This window comes from Rhinolophus sinicus, chromosome 16, assembly GCF_057876585.1.
Source record: "Rhinolophus sinicus isolate RSI-liver-muscle chromosome 16, RSI-T2T, whole genome shotgun sequence".
Classification (NCBI taxonomy): Eukaryota; Metazoa; Chordata; class Mammalia; order Chiroptera; family Rhinolophidae; genus Rhinolophus; species Rhinolophus sinicus.
In genome coordinates, this window is record NC_142516.1 from 89,858,508 (window position 1) to 89,881,595 (window position 23,088).

The 23,088-nt window shown below is 40.9% G+C and overlaps 2 protein-coding genes and 1 pseudogene across 3 annotated transcripts in view; 1 reads left to right on the forward strand and 2 right to left on the reverse strand.

The window, feature by feature from the left end:
• The window catches only part of BRCA2 (BRCA2 DNA repair associated), a 55,994-nt gene extending 50,907 nt beyond the window's left edge, over positions 1–5,087 (reverse strand). For both annotated transcript variants that reach the window (XM_088793139.1, XM_088793138.1), the window contains exons 1-3: positions 4,946–5,087; positions 4,239–4,344; positions 1,875–2,120 (exon numbers count right to left, since the gene is read on the reverse strand). In XM_088793139.1, coding sequence (XP_088649265.1) covers positions 1,875–2,120; positions 4,239–4,305 — 313 coding nt within the window. In that variant the 5' untranslated portion in view covers positions 4,306–4,344; positions 4,946–5,087. The remainder of the gene's footprint in view (positions 1–1,874; positions 2,121–4,238; positions 4,345–4,945) is intronic.
• Positions 5,088–5,126: 39 nt separating this feature from the next.
• ZAR1L (zygote arrest 1 like) lies at positions 5,127–13,640 on the forward strand. Its single transcript, XM_019749588.3, has 4 exons — positions 5,127–7,699; positions 8,209–8,301; positions 9,854–9,928; positions 13,323–13,640. Exons 1-4 carry the CDS (start codon positions 6,905–6,907, stop codon positions 13,464–13,466), a joined length of 1,107 nt encoding a protein of 368 aa, XP_019605147.1. The 5' UTR covers positions 5,127–6,904; the 3' UTR covers positions 13,467–13,640.
• Positions 13,641–19,773: 6,133 nt separating this feature from the next.
• Positions 19,774–20,925, reverse strand: LOC109456993 (cyclin-I-like; annotated as a pseudogene).
• Positions 20,926–23,088: the final 2,163 nt, after the last annotated feature.

Consider the following 23,088-nt stretch of genomic DNA (forward strand, 5'->3'; position numbering starts at 1 on the left):
AGGCCAAACGCAATCTAATTTTTTCCTCATCCTTTCAAATCTTTTCCTTCTCCAACCATTTCCTCCAGTGCTTACAATTTCTATGAATGTCACCATTATATTTCAACTTTAGTCGGGCTCCAAACCTGTGATTTAATCCTTTCTTTCAAATTATCCATACCTAGTTCATTGCAGGGTCCTATAGTTTTCACTTTCCACGTCCACTTTTACTCTAATTCAGGCACTTGCCCCTATCACTTGGCACATATGTCCCACTGACCTCCATGCCCATCTTCCCTTTTCACAGGAATCACCCAGTTACTTTAAAATGTACATTCATGGGCTCCATTCCCAGATTCTAATTGAACAGCTTGAGATCAGGGCCTGCAATCTTCAATCTTCCCTTTCAGTCAGCACTTCAGGAGATTCTGATTGGTCCAGGCATCACATTTTGAAAAATACATCACCCAAGACAGCTGTCAACAGGCTTTCTCAAGCAATACAAATATTCATTTTTCTATAAACATTTCCTGAATACTCAGTGTGTATGTCACTTAGCATCCAATAACATACAAGGAAATCTTCGCCTATTAACCGTATCTCCTTTGTACGAGTATTTTCCAGTACCATTAATTTCTTCTTTCACAGCATTTATCACACTATAATTGCTTATGTAAATCTCTTCACTAGAAGATAAATGAAGATCTGAAAGATGAATCTATTTTAGCACATGTACTGCCGAAGTGAGCACTGAAAGATGAATCTAAGTCAGCTAGACAAAAAGGAAGAAGTTCTGTGCAATTAGCCAGAGCCGTGGTCTCAAAGAGAAATTCCGTATGAATGAACGGTAAATTGAGGATGGTGGGAGGGGGGTTATGGCAAGATGAGGCAAGAGTTAATGAGACCAGATGATAAAGGACCTTGCAATCATATTAAGGAATCTGGATTTTATGAGGGCAAAAGGGAGGGAGGTAATCAAAGGTTTGAAGCAGGAAGAAGCATGATCAAATTTGGAGGTGAGTTTTCTGCTCAATAACCTATCAAATAAATTCAATTTCATTAGCCTGGCACTCAATGCCTCCTTCTAATCTGTTCTTTTTAGTCTTAGGTTGTTTATTGGTCCCTGTCAGACACAACACTCCAAACAATCTGTATTTGCTATTCTCTTAACATATTCTTCTTTATGTTCTTCCCTCTGCATAGAACACTATTACTCTATCCCATTTTCAAGTTTCTGAATCTCACCTAGCCTTCAGGATTTAAGTCAAATGAATCACTTCCAAATTCCTCCAATACTATTTATGCTTTCTTCTCAACTCATTGTACTGTTCTTTTGACATGTATCACATTCAACCTTAGATTATTTGTTATCTGTGTACTGTTAATTTCCCTTATTAGAGATAATATTCCAAAGGAAGAGGATGTTACTAACTCAAGCAGGTAATAAGTATTTCAATGACTGAATACATAATCTTATTACATGATTGATTGGAAATAGCTGACACATAGGGGAACCGCTACCAAATCAAAGGACATTTATAGAAAACTGATAAAAATAATTTGTCCTTTATGATTGGCTCCAGAAATACAGTTTAATTAACATCAAAACAAGTCCTAGGTTTTTTTTGTATAGGAATGATATAATTAGCAAGTTTCAGTAGGCAGGATGTATTAATCAAAAGTGGGAGAAAAAGGAGCATTTATTAAGTACTTACATTATTTTATTCAATCCAAACTTATCGGATATTATTTTCATCATCTCCATTTTTAGGTGGGGAAAGTGAGGCCAGAGAGATTGATGTGACCAACATGACACAGCTAGTGACAGAGCTGGGATTCTGAACACAGGTTTGTCTGAATTCACATTTTTCACTAGTCTGCATCACAGTACTTACCTAAATCTAACCTGTCTTTATCTAATTCTTTAAGAGGAGACTGGTACAGTGGCAGAGTTAGACCTCTTTGTTCTTTGGATATTACTGGAGTTGAAGCCAATAGATGATAAGGTTTCCTTTGTGGTGTTTTAAATAGGTTTGGTTCAGAACTGATTTTATATTCAGATTCTTCTGCAGTTTCAGAATTATAGGGTGGAACTTCTGAAGAAAGTTCTTCAAACCAATTAAGGCTTATTGGTCCTAAATCTGTAAGAAAAATAAAAACCCCACCTTGGTTTTAATCAGAGACACAGGAAAAGCCCTGAGCCAGTAAAGATCATGATAAAGAAAAGGATACTTGAGATTTTTTACTGTGGATGACTCTTGTTAAAGCATATCAATTAAACAGGATCATTCGTCCGTTCTCTTATGAATCTGTAGTAAGGTACAACAAGTTTACAAAAGCTACATGGAGATAGCTCTTAGCTGTATTAGTTCTTCTAGAGTTTTCTTTTTCCTATATTCATGATTCAGAAACAAAATCCTAAGAATGAATTCCACAGACACAATTCAAATGTTTATAGAGACTACACAAGTGGATGTGATAAATCCATAGGTATAAGGAACATGCAGACTCATGAATAAAATGGAATAAAAAGATTCTCTATTAAAGAGGAATAACAAAACTTCTGCTTTGCTCTACCCACCCGTAAGAGTAGTGGTTACCAAAATGTGGTCTGTGGACCATTTGGGTGGAAGGCCCCAAGACCCTTTCAGGAGGTCCATAAGGTCAAAACTGTTTTCATAATAATACTAAGGCATCATTTGTCTTTTTCACAATGTTGACATCGGCACCACTGGTGGGAAAACTAACGACACCTTTGCATGAGTCAAGGCATTGTCAACAAACTGTATTAGTAGTCACTGTATTCTTTGTCACCTTTCACTTGTAAAAAAACAAAAAACAAAAACAAAAAGCCAGTTTAACTTAAAATGTTCTTGATGAAGTGGTACAAATTAGTTCTATTAAAGCCCAACCCTTTAGCACATCTTTTTGAATATTCTCTGTGACAAAATGGAAAGTATACATAAAGGATTTCTGCATATTTAAGTAGAATAGTTGTCTAGAAAAACACTCATATGATGAGATGTCAGCTGAATTAGCACTATTTTTATGGAAAGCCATTTTTACCAGCAAGAATGACTGACAAGTGAGGGCATTCTGACTTGGGTGGTTTAGGAGACTTTTTTTTCAAAAATGAATGAAGTGAGCCTGTCACTGCAGGGAAAATAAGAGTTTATTGCCAATGAAAAATTGTGAGCTTTCAAACGAGAATTAGGTTTTTGTTAAACTTTACCAGCCTCTGTGAGGTTGACATCCTCCCAATCTTAAAAGACTTTTCATCAGTGTACTAATAAATATGATTTTTTAAATATGGTTTAATGCAATGTGTCAATATATGGAATATCTGTGTAATTCAGAACAGAGGCATTTTCCAAATAATCAATGCATGTTACAATATAGATAAAATATGTATTCAAAGTGCAAGAAAGACTGATAGAATTTAATGTAATAAGAGTACAAACAGTTCATTATATGGTTTCAGATTTCACATTGTAACTTTTAAGAAACTACCATTTGTCTTAAGTTTTGGTGTAGTATCAAAGAAAAATACCCAGAATTAACTGAAGACTATTTAAATACTTTTTTCTTTTCCCAACTACATTACTGTGTGAGGCTGGATTGTCTTCAGACTTCTACCAAAGCAACATATTGCAACAGATTAGATAAACAGGTCTGAGAATCCAGCTATCTTCTATTAAGCCAGCTATAAAAGAGAACCGCAAAATTGTAAAACAATGCCATTTTCTTTTGAAAATAGTTGTTTTTCATAAAAATATTATTCAGGTTAATATGTAATGGGTTTATTTTTATTTTTAGGTGAGTTATTATTTTTAAAAGTTCTTAGTTTTAATTTCTAACATGGCAACCTACATAAACAAAAGCTCTGAGGTTCTCAGTCATTTTTAAGAGGGTAAGGAGTACTGAGACCAAAAAGTTTGACAACTTCTGCTATAAATTTACATTACCAATGATTCGGATTTGCTATAAGTTCTGTGCTTTAAAAACAATTCTTTCTACTGCTGCTAATCAAGAGGCTGGTCTCCTCTTCATCCACTGGGGGTTCTATCCAGTTTCTTATCATTTGGTTAACTGTGAGTGATCATTTTCTTAACTGGATTTATGACTCCATACAGAACAGTTTATAGTGTGAACAAAAATGTGAAGTATTGGATTCTTTCCAGCAAGCATGCATATTTACATATTTTTCCGAAAACATTTGCTCAATGTAATTGATCAGTTACTATAAAATCTGCCAATACCTGCTTGGCTGCATCGCGTCTTAAAAATTTCAAAAAAAGTTGGCCTCTCTTTGCATCCAATAGGCATTTTTCTCAACAATATTACTCCAACACTTGGTCAATGAGTCTGCAAAAGAGAACACCAAAACACATCTCTCAGGGTGCAGTCCTTGTTAAGTGACTTTGAGATACACTCAGAGGAGGGTAGGTACATTTGCCTCAAGTTAAACTGTTTATCTCGGTCCCATCAGGCATTTGAAATGGCAAGTGCAACTCAAGAACAGCACTTTTGATATTACTTAATTTTAATTAAGTTAACTTGTCACGTGTGGCGAGGGCGCCTGTTAGAGGTAAACCACGTTTGCCAGTTCCAGATCAGGACACCTTCACCCTACAGCAACCAGCTCCGGGGGTTAAGTAGGGCAGATAACGGTGTGTCAGAAGCTGGAAACACTTTCCAAGGTACAAAATTCCAGTAAAGTAACTTTATGAAGAATATTTCAGATTGGGACACCTGGGACTGCTAGGAGGCGATCCCCCGAGAGGGTGGCGGGGGCCAAAGTGCGGAAATGGGGTCCCAGGGCAGAGGGCGGCTCCGTCGTTCCAGTCAGCGCGGGGCTGGCGGAGACCATCCGGGGACTGGCGCCGCAGCTCGCACCGGCGTGAGGGGCGCCCCCGCCGCCGGAGACCGCGGAACGCGCGCCCGCGTCCACCCCGCCAGCACTAACCGCCTCCACAGACGCAGCTCTTTTCGGCCGGAGAAGACACTTGGATCACAATCAGACCCCTCGGTTCCTCCCGCGGACACCCACCGCACAGACAACAGCCGAACGCGGCGCCACGGCCCCGCAGCCCCGCCCCCGCGGCCGGCTTTCACAAGCTGGCGCCAAAGCCCGCTCTCCGACACGTCACGCGCAGACGCTGTGACGCAGCACGCAGCGCGCGCCGCCCGGAAGTCAAAATGGCCGGGCCGCCGGAGGGGCTCCGTGTGGCGAAAAGCGGGTCCTCGTTCGTGTTGCAGTCGCTGTGGAACTGCAAAAAGTGGGGCTGGAGCGCTCGTCCTCGTCTCCTTGAGCCTTCGGAGAGACCGCTCTGTGTACACACCGCCACTCCTTCCCCTTCGCTCCACCGCACCTTCGGGTGGCCGCCCTCGCACGCGCCGGGGGCCGCTGGCAGGCCTTTGTGCCGGCCTCAGAGCGGGCGTCCCCCAAAGTCGCCAGGCTTAGGAAACCCTAGCGTGGTCTGTGGCTGTTTATGAGCCTTCCCGGCCGCCTGCTCCTTGTGGAGTGGAAGGGGCTGAGACGTGAAGCCAGAGCACTTCAGTTCTAGTCCGCGTGATGCTCTTAGGTAGCGGGTTGTTGAAGACCTTGGAGCCTGTCTGCTTGCTGCAGAAATTGTGACACCCACCTTAACTCACACTTGCAGTGTTAGCTACTCCCCTCTACAGGCTTCCCGTAACCTGTATGTTCTTAGGGGACCGATCACCCTGTTCGTGCCTGCCTTCCCCTCCCAACTGCCCTGGGAGCTGGGAGTCTGCCATCATTCACAGGGCCTGTGACATGCCTGGCACAAGGCTTAATTCTGGTTTGCTGTATGGGCTACAGAGCCTTCAGCGGGTTCTGGAGGTGAGAGCTGTTCGTGGGCCTTGTAGCTGGAAGGCTCTGGAGCAGTCAGAGCCGGAAGCAAAAGGATGTGGAGTACAACGCAGGGAACAGTCGATGGTGGTGTAACACTAGCTGTATAAGATGTCAGAAGGGTAGTAGCTTGCGCGTGGGTTATCACTTATGAGGGGTTTAAATGTCTATTACGTTGCTTTGTACACCTGAAACATTAAAAAAACGGGGGTGGGTGGGTCCTGTTTAGTTCCTGAGGTGTCATTTTAGTTTGATTTTAACCCCTAGCTGTAGCAGGAAGCCTTACCAATACAGAGAGACACCAAAGCTTATGATCATCTAGGTCAAAACAGCAAAGGAACACAGGTCTCTGATCCTAATCTAATGGCTGCAGTTTACTGAACATTTGAGTTATTCTGCTTTTTGCTTTACAAAGCAATAACACACCTAATCTCATAATCCTATAAATTGGTTAGTGTTGTCAGATGGAGAAGCCTAGTAACAAGGGCCAGGTTTCAATTTGAGTTTGACCTCAGATACTTAACTAGCCTGCTATTTTACCTACATTTACCCTCTAAATCAGAACAATTTGCTTCACCCCCACTCTTTTGGGGGGTCCTCACTAGGAGTGGACTAAGAACCTTTGACATGTCAAACAACCCTCAAATACATTTTCTTTCACTATATTCACCACCTACCCCCGCCCCCCAACTTTATGCCCCTCGCTCCTGTGGTCTTTACAGTCATGAGCTGTGCCATAATATACTTCCTTCCTCATGCTCTTCTAGTATAAGGCTGCTCAAATAATTTACGGCTTGTATTCGTTTTACTATATGACCTTAAACCAGGATCTTTAAAATGGCAGTCACTATGAGAATAAATGGATGAATTGCTAATTAAAGCTTGTGTGTGAATAATGATGAACAGCTTTGAAAAAAAGAATCAGGAGCAGCAAACGAAGACAGTGAAGAGCAATTTGAATTAGGTGGCAATTAGATGTCTGTAGGTAGGTAACTCTCCTCCCCACTTCCAATTAGGGTAATAGGCAGCAGCTCCCATCAGAATCTGAAATAAATGGAGAGGCTAGGGATGAACCCGACCCAACTTGACCAGGAGGAAGGAGGGGCGGATGAAGGTGGAAGGCAGAGAACAGGGGCTACAAACTGCACCCGGATATCGCGCGGTGCCTGGGCGCCCCGCGAGCGAATGGAGCGCTTTGTCCGTGTTCCCTACAGCCTGTACCAGGGGACACACTATGGGAACATACTGCCTTTGGGCCAGCCTGGGCTCTGTGAGCACAGACACCCAGACTGGAGGCACAACATTGGTGTCCCCACTTTCCTGGCCAGGCCGGGGCTGCTGGTGCCCACTAACGCCTCTGACTACTGCATGGACCCTTACAAGCGGGCTCAGCCTAAGGCCGTTCTTTCCCAGCTGAACCCCAGCCTGAGCCTGCGGCTGTTCAAGCCCCACACCAAGGAGGTGGGCGTGCAGGTGAGCCCGTGGGTGGACAAGTCCGTGCAGTGCTCGCTGGGGCCTCGCACTCTGCGCAGCCGCTCCCCGTGGGGCAGCACAGACTCCAAGGCACCCCTGCCAGCCTGGGGCGTCGGTTCTCCAGGGACAGGCTGCAGGGGCTTCATCCGGCTGCTGCGGAAGCATGGGGAGGCCGAGGAGAGGAAGGCAGTTTCGGGCCCCGCAGAAGCCGGCCAGCAGCCGCTACCACCAAGGCCAAGGTCGCAGGAGGACAAGCAGTCGGAACTCTGGCAGCAAGATAAGTTGGGGGAAGAAGACGCGTCGAGTCCTGGGGAAAGGAAGAGCAAGGAGGCCCCAGAAGACGCTGCCGACCCGCTCGCGAAACCCAACTTCCAGGTGAAGTTCGTCTTCCCTCTCCTGTCCGCGGCCAGCCCCAGCCTCCCTGTTCTCTTTTCCATGTCTAGGGCAATAAGAGCAAGATCTTCCCTCGCTTCCTCCCTGTACTTGATGGAGAGGAAGTTCTGAAAATGTGGTCTACATGTTTTGCAGCTTTTTTGTAAAATAGGGTGGCAGCTTTAAGCACGTGCAAACCTAAACCCTGACAATTATTGCTATTGGTTGGGGATGAGGAGACAAAGGAGGGTTTCAAATTGTGAAGTATGTGATCTGATTTGTGTTTTGGGAGCCTGCTGGTAGCACTGTGGAAAATGGATTGGAAAAGTATGAGCGACAGCAGCGAGAAGAATCCCTTGAGAGATGAGATGCTCTAAATAATGTAACCTTGAGAACAGCTGTGAATGAGGTTCAGGAGCCTTTTTGTGTTTCCTATACAAAGCTACAAGCAAAGAAGGATCTGGCTTTTTCCCCTCCAACAAATATGAAAGACTTCTCTCCTTTATTTGCAGTTTTTGGAACCAAAATATGGCTATTTTCACTGTAAAGAGTGTAAAACCAGATGGGAGAGTGCTTATGTGTGGTGCATTTCTGGAACTAACAAGGTGAGCGAAGTGAGTGGGACGAGGAGGAGGGTGGGGTGATATAGATGTGAAGTGGAGGAAGAATGTTTCCTGGTGGAGCGTGGCTTAATGCGTCTCATTTGTCTTGATCTTCAGTGCCAGGCACATAGTAGGTGCTCAGTAAATGTTGGGACTGGACCGGACAGGACAGTCCACATGAGCTCCTGAGGCTGCTGAAACATGTCCTGGTGCTCTGCTGGGTTTGGTAGTTTGTTGGACAAAATGTCAGATTATTTAGATGAACTTTTGTTCTTGTGTATGTATGTTGGAAGTTTCTATAATCATTTTTTAGTTGGCGTGTTTTGAGCAGGTGTGGGCCTTAGCTCTAGGAAATTTCCACTGTCCGTCCACAAGGTGGGGCTATAAGAGAAATAATTTATTGTGAAGGTTAGTTGGCTTGTGAGAGACTTCTTTAGGCTAAGAGATTTCCATCTCCTCTCCACTACCCGCCAACCCTATTTGAATTAGTTGTAAACATGCTAAGACTGGGCAAGATTTCCCAGTCTGTTTCCAGATTTTCCTAAACAGTCAGACTCTGGACATCATAGACTTGAGTTTCAATCTGAGAACTGTAGGCGGAGGCTAAGCAGCTTCTCTCTCCTTTCAATGAACACATGCACGTCATTTTGTAACAGTCTGCACCTGGTCTAGTTCACTAACTTCTACAAGCATTTGAGTCCCCAGTGTTGTCACACTTTAGATACTGCCTTTTTAGCTAAAGGACCGTAGACGGAGAGTTATGCTAAGAACTGAATGAAAATGTGACTTCACACTGTTTACTAGACACTGGAGGCGGGATTTTAAAACTAAACTAAAATTACTTTCCTTCTCTTGCCAGAAGAAAAACAATAGGCTTAATTCAAACACTCCAAGACACTAGGATACAACGAATAAGACAGAATTCATCCTCAAGAAATTTAGGGAGTGATGGGAGTGATGAGACAACATGCAATTTGGTGACAAATGCAGTGGCACCTGTGGCACGGACGTGGTACCCAAACAACACACGAGGGGGGAAGGAATCGTGACGTCCAAGCAGGATTTTAAAGGAGAAGTAGGAGTTCACGAAGTGAGGCAGGGAGAAAATGTGCACAAGGAAATGTACAAAACCTAGAAATCACGTGTATTGGTGGGTTAACTACAAGTAATTTGAAGTTCAAGTGGGCAGATAGTGGGGAAAACAGTGAAAAAGCAGGGGCTAATAGACCAGGGCAAAAGGGGAAGGTCAAGGGTTTGGCCTGCACAGTGAGTAAAGTTGTAATAGTTACTTCCCATTGGTACTGTGGTACTTTATGTACATTATTGAGTAGTTCTCAGAATTATAGAACAAGTAAGGAGTAGGACCTTAATTTTACAGGTAAGAAAAATGAGGTGCAAAGAGTAAAAAAGTGACTAATGGCACTAGAAGAGCTCAAGACCTCAGGGTAGAGGTCGGGCAAAAGCAAATTACAAGGTGGGGGAGTGGGTTACTTAAAAACTGGGAGCCTAGGGTACATTTAAACTTGGATTTGAAAAAAGACAAATTTCTCTTTAGGTTTATTTCAAACAACTCTGTTGCAAGTGCCAGAAGAGTTTTAACCCCTATAGAGTAGAAGCAATCCAGTGTCAGGTAAGCCTGTAAAAAATGCTTCCATTGTGTCTATAACGTTTTCATTCTGAACTGAAGCTTCTGTGGCATAATGTTAGGATTGGATATTTGTGTAGCAAAGTTAAATGTTCTATGTGTTTGAATTTTTATAATATTTTAAGATAAAAACATTATTTCTGGGTTGTTTTGGAGAGAGGAATGGGAGAAAAAACTTACTCTTAAGTTGCCTTATGTGGTGTGCTTATGAATAGGGTTGTGGTTTACCTTAAACACCCTGTGCATAGTTTGGATGTAATAATTTAATAGGTAACCTTTATTAAGCTTTTACTATGTCCCCAGCTTTAGGCTAAATGCTTTCCATGCATTGTTTCCTTAGAGATAGGTGTTAGCCCCATGTTACAGAGCAGAAAACTGAAGTTCAATAAGAAAATAACTTACTCAAGTCTAGACCATTACTATTAGAGCTGTGATCACATTCCAGTGTCCCCAGGGTCTAGGAAGTCACAAAATTAGATGAGATTTTTTTCTCAAATAGCTGGCAGGAAAGCTCTCTTTAAGCTTTTCAGAAAAGTGTAACGTAGTTGACTTTCATAATCAAGAGGTTTTTTTTTTTTTAAATTTAAATCTTTCATTTAGTTAAAAATATTTAAAAATATTATTTAGAAATGATATTTTAAAAACTTGTCTAGTTTATAAATGATCTATCCTTACATTTCCTAGTCTGACAGTCTCATTTAGTCTCTTTAATAGAATTACTTATTAAATTGGGTTTAAATGTATTTTATTATACTCCTTTTTCTTGTGCTCACTTGAATTGATTTTTAAAGAATTATTCCCCCCTCTATTATCTTAGTAGTTATTCTTTAGTGTTCTTATGGTGGTTACTCTGGAGATTACAACATAATTCCTTCACTTATCAAGTCTACATAAATTGTTAATCTTACCTCTCATTGACAATGCAATGACCTTAGAACTCTTTAACTCCTTGTCACTTAATCCTAACTTATATGCTGCTGTTACATATTTTAATTTTAAACTTCACAAGACATAATTTTATATAGTCGTCATTCATTTAGCTTTAGCTCCACATTTATCTTTTCTCCTGCTCTAAGCTCCTTTTTGTATCTGGGACCACTTTCCTTTTACCTGAAGAATACATTTTAATATTTCCTGTAGTGAAGGTGGCACATTCTATTTCATCTGGGTAGATTTTAAAGAATATTTTTGCTGAGTATAGAATTCTTAAGTTGGCAGTAGTTTTCTTTCTGCCCTTGAAAGATCTGACCTTCATTGTGAAGTTGGCTATTAGTCTTATTGCAGCTCCTTTGAAACAATCTCTCTCACTCTTTCTCCCCTTCTTAAATCTGCTTGCTTTTAAGATATTTCTCTCTGTTTTCATTTTCAGCAGTTTTGCAATTATATGCCTAGTTTTGGTTTCTTTGTATTTATTCTTTTGGAAAATTATCTACCTTTAAAATATTACTACCACCCCATTTTCCCACTTTCTTACAATTACTCATATTAGACCTTTTGTTGTATCACTTATGCCTTTTATGCTCTTTTCTATGTTTTCCTCACTTTTGTCTCTCCTTGCTTCAGTTTGGATATCATGTTAAACTACTTTCCATTTTTCTAATTCTTCCCTCAGCTCTTTCCAATCTGCTATTAAACCCATATACTGAGTTATTTCAGTTATTGCATTTTTTAGTACTGGCATTTTTGTCTTTTTGGAAAAAAACACACAAACCTTCCAGTTCTTTGCTGGAAATACTAATGATCTTAAAATCTGTATCTCTGTTAACTTCATTAACTTCATCCCCTATGATTCTGTTGACATCCTCTTCGTTTTCCTTGGTTTTCAAATGTGTTGTTCTGTCTCCACATATAACTGGTTATTTCTGATTGAGTGCTAGATATTGTATATGAAAAATTACAGTGATAACAGTGGCCTAGAATAGTATCTTCCACAGAAAATGTGTGTGCTTCTGTCAGGCAGGTAGGGACGCTAACAATTTTGGGTCTATATTTTCTAGTCAAGGTTAAGATGTTTTGAAGCTGGGCTTTGGTAGCTGTGAAGACTGGTTAATACTTGGCTCATCCTTATTCTTAGGGTGTAGCCTTTCTGGCCTCAACACGAAAATTGAATTGTTTTCCAGGGCTCTTCCGTTTTGGCATATTTAAGATGATCCCTCAGCCTTATCAACTTATTAAATTCATGCCAAGTTTCCTACCATCTTTCTCCTCTTCCACAATTGACAGATACCTTTAGAGAGAAAATAGTCCCAAATGTCAGGCTCACCTCTATTTCTGGGTTTCCTTTCTAATGCTTTGATAATTCTCTAGTGACTTTAAATAGTTCTTTTAAAAAAAGTGTTATTTTTTAGCTCAGCTTTTCCGGTGTCCTAAGCAAGAGGCTTGATCAAAACTATCCAATTCTCCATTGCCAGAAACAAATCTACCTTTAGAGAAAACCCTGACTTTTTTAAAAATTGAGTTTTTTCTTCCTTGAAAGGGTATTGTGAGAATTAAATGAATTAATGTATATAAAGTGCTAGAACAATACATATAGGAAACACCATGTAATTATTAGGTATTAGAATTGTCTTGTAAGGACACATGCTTATCAATAGGAAAGTGGAAGATGCAAACATAATACAACGTCTGATGTATCACTTAAGACTCGTTTGGAAAATGGAAATGCCTATTTTCACAGTGTAAAAGGCAAATACTGACTTTTTCTGTTTGGCTGTGAACACATGCCGAAGGTAGAGTCACGATTATCTATTTTAAAGATTGACAGGGTTGGGAGGGTGGACCGGGATAGTATCCCAAACGCCATAGGGTGTTATTTGTAATTATCAGAAGACAGAATGGAGTAATGGTTATGAAAACATTTTAAATTCTAGTAAAGATTAGACATGTCTAGAAAGAAAAGAAAATTAGCTCCCTCTAGGACTCCCCTCCCTCCTAGTTGTGACAAACTAAAATATCTACAGACATTGCCAAATGTTTGCCGGTAGGTAAAATACTGCTGGTTGAGAATCACTGTGCTGGTGTTGTTAAATGTTCTAGATAATCAAGTCACGTCCTACTCACACACTGCCCACAATATGAACACCTACATAGTGAAGACACGCGATAAAAATCTCACTTTTAAAATTTTTGTATATTTTCTTGATTGGCTCAGTGATAGTCTCCTAATTATCATCTTTGCTCACTCATCTTGACAAATACACGGCATTTAATGGGATATGAGTGGTTTTGTACGAGTTGGTCTTGGACTTACCATAGGAGTCAGAGGAGGATGAAGATATCAGGGATGGAGTGTGGTGGGAAGAAGTATTTTGGTTTGAGGATTGTGTTTGAAACACTAATTTAATCATGTAGCGTCCAAACTGTTCCTTGTTTTCTAAAGATCTGCTCGAAGTCTCGTTGTTCCTGTCCTCGAAAGAAAAGACACATTGATCTAAGGAAACCTCATCGCCAGGAACTGTGTGGCCGCTGCAAAGACAAGAGATTCTCCTGTGGCAATATTTACAGCTTTAAATACATCATATGACAGGCAGTGTGACTTGTACAGGACACCCAAACTCTTCTGGTCACTTACTGTACTGTTCCTCTTTTGCACCTTAGCGCTGACCTGGTTTTGGAAAATGGATTAGGCTTTTGTACTTTTTGTAGGTTGTTTAACAATTGTACAGTGTGAATAGAATAAAATAAATGCATGTAAAAAGACCATGAAGGCACATCAATTGGTTACTCCAGAGTTAAAAACATCAACATAGCATTGAGAAATGGTAGATACTGTCACTTACATGAAGGGGACAATGAAAAGGGAACACATTCATTTGACGAACTTTTACAAGCTGGTGTTCTAAGCACTTGGAGCATAGAGACAATCAAGGGGCAAGATTGCCTTCGAGGACACATAATAACGTGTTTAACATGTAAGCAGCACTCAGGAAGTGCCCGGCGTTGTTGTAGCTCATTTCAGCAGCTGTAGGAAGCAGCCACTATGAAAGCCCTTCGTAACAGGGGAGGAGAGGGAGCCACAGGGCTCACAGGGACATCCGGACTTGAACCCAGATAGACGAGGCATTTGCTCCATGGCTTTCACTACCACATTTATATTTTCTCTGATTCAGATGTGTAAGTGCTATGAAGGAAACGGTGCTACGATAGTGACCCTTTTAGTAGGTCAGGTGGTTGGGAGGAGGCGACATGAGAATGGAGATGATGGATGTAGGATGATGGGCTTGGGAGAGAAGGAATTGGTTGTGATCAAAGGGTACAGCAAGAGCAAAGGGGATGGAGCATGTATGTGGCCCGTCCCATGAGCAGGAGCCCCTGAGGCCACTGTGGGATGTGGGCTGGAGAAGACAGGGCTCAGGTCACTCAGGGTCTCTCGGCCACGCTCCAGCACATGGCAGCCCATGAAAGGGTTTCAACAGGCAGAAACCTCAGATTCTTTGGCAAACTCACTGCTGTGATGGAAGGCCAGGCAGAGTGGGAGGAGGCAGACCAGTTAGGAGGTAATGAAGGCACGAGCAGAGTGATGGCTAGCTCAAGGGTGATAGCCATGGAGATGGAGAGAGGCACATGGATTCAAGGTAATGCTTGGGAATGTAACGTACAGATTGTAAGTGGATGATGGAGAAATAAATGATGACTTTAAGATTTCTGCTTTTAGTTAGGGGCAGATGGAGCTGAGAGGTATAACCGTTAGGAGTACATTCTGGTGTCAGATTACCCAACTTCAAATCCTGGGTGTGATACTTAAGAGATGTGCGCTTGGGGCAAGTTACTCTCTGTCTCAATTACCCCTCTGTAAAATGGGGATAAAAATAGTACCTGTCTCTTGGTGGAGGTGTGAGGACTAAAGGAGTATTTAACATGTACCAGTTCCGGTACATGTTAAATACTTAGGATATTACCTGGAACATTTTGAGAGCTCAGTAAACTTAACTGTTGTTGTTTTGGTGGAGCTATGTACTGTGTTTCCCCAAAAATAAGACCCAGCCGGACCATCAGCTCTAATGTGTCTTTTGGAGCAAAAATTAATATAAGACCCAGTCTTATTTTAATATAAGACCAGGTCTAATATAATAGAATAATATAATATAATATAATACCGGGTCTTATATTAATTTTTGCTCCAAAAGATGCATTAGAGCTGATGATCCAGCTAGGTCTTATTTTTGGGGAAACACGGTAATGATGTGGGCTAGGGCATCTGTTTTCAACATACTAAGTTTAACATATTTGAGACATCCAAATGGACATGTCATGTAGGCTGAGTATATGAATCTGGAATATGGAGGGAAGTGAGAGCTAGAGATGTGGAGATAAGAAATATGTAGTGTTTAAATCCATGGACCTGGATGTGATCTAGGAGGACAGCACTGGACTCGGGGGCACACCAACACTTAGTGAATCATTCTGGAACTATAAAGTCCTAGGAGTTATCCGGTGAATCCTGTTACCTGCAGATTCTGATCTAGCAGGTCTAGGGTCTGAGTCTGCAAACCTGACAAGCTCCCAGTGCTGCTGCTCCCCTAGATCACACTTTGTAGCGATAAGTTAGAAGTTAGATAAAAGAGCTGGTCAAGAGGGATAGGAAGCGCATGCTGTCGTGAAAGCGAAGATATAATAAAACAGGTTTGAGAAGAAGGGAGTGGTTGATGGAGTCAAATCCTGTGGTGAGTGAGAAGGAATGTAGACAAGTCCACTAGATTTGCTGTGACGTCAAGTTGACTGGTGATCTTGAAAAGAAAGCTTCGGTGGAACGGTGGGGATGGAAGCAGAGTTAATAAAGTCAAGACAGGGAATAGAGATAACACTTTTTGGAAGTTCTGCTGTTAAAAAACTGAAATTGGTGATAGTGAAAAGGGCGTTTGGGAGAAAGAAAGGTACTAAGTGACTTCGTATATTAATGGGAGTAATTCAGTAGAGAGAAGCTGATGGTACAGCAGGGAGAGGACACACACACGAACAAAGCCCTGGAAAAGGGAGAAGAGATGGGGTCCAGAGCACAGGTGGGGAGATCAGGCCTGAGTGGGAGCAGTGATAGTCCCTTTAAGGTAAAAGGATGGAACATGTAGAACATGGGGCTAGTTAGATAAAGACAGGTTTATAGATCTGGGGGAGAAGATGACACTGATTTATTTATTCAGTGAATTGTGAAGCAAAATCATCAGCTGAGGCAAGTAGGAAAGGAATGGGTGGGAGGCTGAGGAGGAAGAGCAAGGTGTGGAATAACTATTTCAGTTGATGGGAATTTCAAGTTATCAGGGAGGCGTAACTGATAGCATTGAGAGCTCATTTTGAGACTTGGAGCTGTTTGAGATATGCTTGGTTGCAAATTGTGTTCCTGTAATGTCACACTTACACAATTCTGGTGCAGGTGTGGAAGGGGTAAATCTCAGGTTTAACTACCTGAGTAAGACAGGAATGAGATATTAAAATCCATGGAATTATTTATTGTTGGGTTAAAATGTTTTGTTTTTTTTTTGATTAAATTTATTGGGATAATGTCAAATCGCATTATATAAATTTCAGGCATGCAACTTTATAATATAACATCTGTATACTCTATTGTGTGGTCACCCCCAAAAGTTTAGTCTCTTTTCATCACCATACTTCAACCCCTTAACTCTCTTTGTCCTCCTGCCACCCCACTTCCATTCTGGTAACTGCGATTCTGTTGTTTGTATCTATGAGTTTGTTTTTTTCGTTTTGTTCATTCCATTGTTGCTTTTGTTTTATATCCCATAAATGAATGAAATCATACACTTCAAGTCCCTTTCTATCTGACTTATTTCATTTAGCATAACACTCAAGATCCATCCATGTTGTCGCAAATGGCAATATTTCATCTTCTTTGTGTATGTGTGAGCTGAGGAGTATTCTATTGTATGTATATATGTACCACATCTTTAACCAGTCATCCAGCGAAGGACACTTAGGTTGTTTCCATGTCTTGGCTATTGTGAATAATGCTGCAGTGAACATAGGCGACATATATCCTTATGAATAAGTGTTTTCAAAATTTTTGGGTAGATACCCAGAAGAGGGATTGCTGGGTCATAAGGTAGTTCTATTTTAATTGTTTTTGAGGCACCTCCACACTGTTTTCCATAGTCTCACCAACAGTGCATGAGGGTTCCCTTCTTTCCACATCCTCACCAGCACTTGTTTGTTGATTTATTGATGATAGCCATTCTGAGGGGAGTGAGATGATACCTCATTGTGGTTTTGATTGCATTTCCCTGATTATTAGTGATGTTGAGCATTTTTTATTTAAAACATTTTTTTTTAAATTTTGCAATTACAGTTCACATACAGTACTATATTAGTTTCAGGTGTGCAACATAGTGATTAGACATTTATATAACTTATGAAGTGGTCACCCTGATAAGTCCAGTACCCACCTGACTATACATAGTTATTAGGATATTGTTGACTATATTCCCTATGCTGTACTTTACATCCCGTGACTGTTTTTGTAACTGGCAATTTGTACATCTTAATCCCTTCAACTTTTTCACCCACCCCTGTAATCCCCATCCCCTCTGGCACATCAGTTCTCTGTAACTACGAGTTTGTTTCTGTTTTGTTTGTTCATTTATTTTGTTTTTTAGATTCCACATGTAAGTAAAATCATACGGTATTTGTCTTTCTCTGGCTTATTTCACTGAGCACAATACCCTCTAGTTCCATCCATGTTTTTCAAATGGCAAGATTCATTCTTTTTTATGGCTAAGTAATATACCATTGTATATATGAATGTTCTTAGTCTATTCATCTATCAGTGGACACTTAGGTTGCTTCCATATCTTGGCTATTGTAAATAATGCTGCAGTGAACATAGGGGTGCATATGTCTTTTTGAATTAATGTTTTGTATTTCTTCAGATAATCAGAAGTGGGATTGCTGGGTCATATGGTAGTTCTATTTTTAAATTTTAAAAGGAGTCTCCATACTGTTTTCCATAGTGGCCATGCTCATTTGCAATCCCGTCAATACTGCACAAGTGTTCTCTTTTCTCCACATCCTCACCAACACTTGTTTGTTGGTTTATTAATGATATCCATTCTGATAGGTGTGAGGTGGTATCTCATTTCACTGATGACTAGTGGCATTGAACATCTTTCCATATGTCTGTTAGCCATCTGTGTGTCCTCTTTGGAGAAATGTCTATTCAGGTCCTCTGCCCATCTTTTAATCAGAATGTTTGTCTTTTTGGTGTTAAGTTGTATGAGTTCCTTATACGTTTTGGATATTAACCCCTTATTGATGTATCATTGGCTAATATCTTCTCCCCTTCAGTAGGTTGTCTTTTCATTTTGTTGATGGTTTCCTTTTCTGTGTAAAATCTTTTTACTTTGATGAAGTCCCAATTGTTTATTTTTTTCCTGTGTTTCCCTTGCCCAAGGAGACATATCCAAAAAAATATTACTAAGAGCAATGTCAAATAGTTTACTACCTGTGTTTTCTTTTAGGAGTTTTATGGTTTCGGGTCTTACATTTAAGTCTTTGATCCATTTTGAGTTTATTCTCGTACATGGTGTAAGAAGGTAGTCTAGTTTCATTCTCTTGTATGTGTCTGTCCAGTTTGCCCAACACCATTTATTGAATAGACTGTCTTTACCCCATTGTATATTCTTGCCTCCTTTGTCATAGATTAATTGACCATATAGGTGTGGGTTTATTTTTGGGCTCCCTAGTCTGTTACATTGATCTATGTGTCTGTTTTATTTCAGTACCATGCTTTACTTTTTTTTTTTTTTTTTTTTTTTTTTTAAGGACAACGTTTATTGCTACCAGAGGCTTTTATCATCAGTACATGATTGCTTCTGACTGCAACACCTTATTCAGACTGCATAGGGAGCTCAGGATCCAGAAGTCATTACGAGATACATAGGAGGGCTCGGGAGACAGAGGGAATAACTTTTATCGAGAAAATCCTAATAGCTTAGCATAAAACTAGGATACTGAATTCAGTTGTTACGTGTTGCACACCCAAATCACAGAGCTGTCCCAACATCTAGACAGGCTCTCTCACTGGTTATAAAGTGAAAAGGAGCTGATCAGTTACAAAAAAAAGTATATCAAATTTTAGTTGTTACATAATGTGTTTCTTTGGTGAGCACCTGATATATTTACTGTATCACAATTCTTTTTTTAATACAAATGTCAAAAATGCTTTCAACAAATCTAAGTGTCCTAATAACATGTCACCTTTAAGCTAAAGTTTAAGGTAAACAAAAATAAAAACAATAACTTTGTTTCCACACTCTAGGTATTGAAATAAGCAAACACAAAAATCAGTATGGTAATGACTCCTTTTTCTATTCCCACCTCTGATTTGTATGGGGCAATTTTGAAATACCCTTTCAGATTTATGTGAATCATGGATTAAAGTATTGCTGTCAAACTGAAATAATTTGTTCTCTAAATTGCTAAAAAATAATTTAGAGGGTTCCTAATCTGTGGAAGTCTGACTATAGATCAACATGCATAAAATTCATTAAATACTCAATGAAGAAGCAAGCAAAGGCAAGAGGAAAATTAAGTCAGGACACTAAGGATAGGGTTTGCTAGCTATGAATTTTGGAACGTAAAAAAAACACACTGAATGAATGTTTGACATGGCAATCTGCATTACATTTTAGCAGAGAAAAGGGTAGAACTGACAAATACTACAAAGAAATTTTTACTTAAAAATTGGATCTTGTGAATTTTACCTGTTTTTTTTTTTGTCTTTAAAAAGGTGCTTAAATAATGTTGAATTATAATTAGCCACACAAGGAAATGGATTTTTTTCCTGGATCACTTCAAATCAGCCTGATAGGCTATATACCTTTCTAGAGCCTTCTGTGTTCCCATCCCAGAGTAGTGTAGTACCTCAGTTGGTGCTGAAAGCTGCACCATGCTGCAAGTGGACATGGGGAAGCAGGTCCCTCCTGCCTTGATACATCAGTGCCTCCCACACAGAACCCACACTTTCAGAACATTATCTTCATTCTAGAGCCAGTTGATTCCATCATAGAAGTCATCCACTTCTGTTTCCTGCACTTAGCAATTGGCAGAGGTATGCCTGCCCCCACTGGCAGCTGGGAGATGATGACAGAAGGCTGCTGTACTCCTGACTGGCACTTCTGATTTGCTGTGGTCCTCGGAGAAATCTGGGCCTGGGACAGAGAAGGGATGTAATCTGAACACTCCTTTGTCACAGGTCACCAGGTCACCAGAGTGTGTTTCAGGGGACACTAGACATGAACGGAACTGAGGCACGGAAGACTGCAGAGTAGAAAGGCGACATGCCACAGGCTCCCGACAGAGGGTTCACCTGCACTTTCTACAGCAGTCGATCGTAAGGAAATGAGTGTCTCTATTGCCAGACTAAGCAGGGCCAGAGAGAGCGTGGATCCTTTGAGTTGCAGGAGTTGGTTGCAGGCCATGTATTGAAGTAGTCGCTCAGTCAGGACGGCCACATGTTGAGACAGGCTCAGTTTAGGCAAACTGAAAAGTAACAGGCCTGTTGACATGGCAGTTGCATGGAAGATGTGAAGAAAATCCAGTGGTGTGGCTGTGGGAAGGTCGCAATTCAGCTTCTCCAGAAAAATTATCTCCACCCTCAAAATTTCAGATGACCACCCTCAGAATCTGCCTCTTGCCAGCAACTTCAGTACTGGAATTCGCTCTTCCTCCTCTACAGTCTTGGCAGCTAGGAAAAAACAGATTGCAATACAACTCATTCATTTTGGGTGGGCAGTTACAGTAGTGAAAAACCTGTGCAAGAGACTGCTAGCCAGAGCAAATGTTTCTGGGTAAAAGTTGAATTGGTACTTGAGTTTGGCCAGCCACTAAATCACTTAATCTCTTTGGGATGGAGAGACATTCCAATTTGTAGGCATTTTCAGCACATTTACCTTCCACATCTGGGCTTCCCTAGAAATTGCCTTTTCCAACAGGAAATACAATCTCTGGTTTTCCAAAGGCCCTGGAAACTTCATCATATCCTTAGGATCTGCCTGCCTCCCAGCTTGATATACCTTCTCTTCCTCCTCCTCTTCTCCTTTCCCTCCCCCTCCTCCCTCTTCCCTCTGGTGGAGCCGTAGGCCTCACAGTAGTGACACGGGGTCATCTGGGGGACCCTTACCACCATTTTCCTCAGCGAGAGGTGTGTGAGAACTGAGCCCACCAAGGAGGGAGAAGATGGAGAGCAGGGCTGCGGGTGCGTGGGAGTTTGTGCTCCTGTGGGACACACAGCTGCGGCCAGTGGGTTGGTCAGTGAATTAGTTCCATGATGACCATGGACCTGAGGCTGCCACTGCCAGTCCCACTCTTCCAACTGCCGCAGCTTGTGCCCGGAGAGGAGGCTCTCTCTCACCATAGGGCAGCAGGGGGCTGGGTAGAGGGGTGGGTGTGAGGGGGTGAAACCGGTTCTGCCCCTACTGGGGGATACACCTTCTAGGGAAATGGAGAAAGGGAGGAAAGGGGGGAAAGGAAGAAAAGGAAGGGGAAAGGGGAGACTAAGAAAGACAGAGGCATTGCAGCATCATTTAGGGTGAAAGCTGGAAGGGAGGGGTACTGTGCTGTTTTGATTACTATAACCTTACAGTATAGTTTGATATCAGATAGTGTGAAACATCCAACTTAGTTCTTCTTTCTCAGGATTGCTTTGGCTACTCGGGGTCTTTTGTGGTTCCATATGACCTTCAGGGTTATTCTAGTTTTGTGAAAAATGCCATTGGTATTTTTGATAGGGATGGCAATAAACCTGTAAATTGCTGTGGGTACCGTGGACATTTTAATGATGTTAATTCTTCTTATCCATGAGCACAGTATACGCTTCCATTTATTTGTATCTTCTTCAATTTTTTTTCTTCACTGTCTTCTAATTATCGGAGTACAGGTCTTTTATCTACTTGGTTAAATTTATTTCTAGGATTTTTGTTTGTTTGTTTTTTAATTAAAGTTTATTGGGGTAACAATTGTTAGTAAAGTTACATAGATTTCAGGTTTTACAATTCTGTATTACATCATCTATAAACCCCATTGTGTGTTCATCACCCAGAGTCAGTTCTCCTTCCATCACCATATCTTTGACCCCGTTTACCCTCATCTCCCTCCCTCCCCGCTTACCCTCTGGTAACTACTAAACTATTGTCTGTGTCTATGAGTTTTTGTTTCTCATTTGTTTGTCTTGTTCTTTTGTTGTTTTTGGTTTATATACCACATATCAGTGAAATCATATGGTTCTCTGCTTTTTCTGTCTGACTTATTTCGCTTAGCATTATAATCTCAAGATCCATCCATGTTGTCACAAATGGTCCTATTTCATCTTTTCTTACCACCGAATAGTATTCCATTGTGTATATATACCACAACTTCTTTATCCATTCATCTATCGAAGGACATTTTGGTTGTTTCCATGTCTTGGCCACTGTAAATAAAGCTGCAATGAACATTGGAGAACACGTGTCTTTATGGAGAAATGTTTTCAGATTTTTTTGGTAGATACCCAGGAGAGGGATTGCTGGGTCATATGGTAATTCTATTCGTAAGTTTTTGAGAAACCTCCACACTGCCTTCCATGACGGCTGCGCCAGTCTGCATTCCCACCAAGAGTGTATGAGGGTTCCTTTTTCTCCACAGCCTCTCAAACACATGTAACTATTTGTCTTGTTGATGATAGCCATTCTGACTGGGGTGAGGTGATATCTCATTGTGGTTTTGATTTGCATTTCTCTGATGATTAGTGACGTTGAGCATTTTTTCATATGTCTATTTGCCATTTGTACATCCTCTTTGGAGAAATGTCTGCCCATTTTTCAATTGGGTTGTTCTTTTTTTTGTTGTTGAATTATATGAGTTTCTTGTATATTTTGGATATTAGCCCCTTATCGGAGGCACTGTTTGCAAAAATCTTCTCCCATTCCGTTGGTTGCCTTTTTATTTTGTTGATGGTTTCTTTTGCTGTGCAGAAGCTTTTAAGTTAGATATAGTCCCAATCATTTATTTCAGCTTTTACTTCCCTTGCCTTTGGAGTCAAATTCATAAAATGCTCTTTGAACCCAAGGTCCATAAGTTTAGTACCTATGTTTTCTTCTATGCAGTTTATTGTGTCAGGTCTTATGCTTAAGTCTTTGATCCATTTTGACATAATTTTGGTA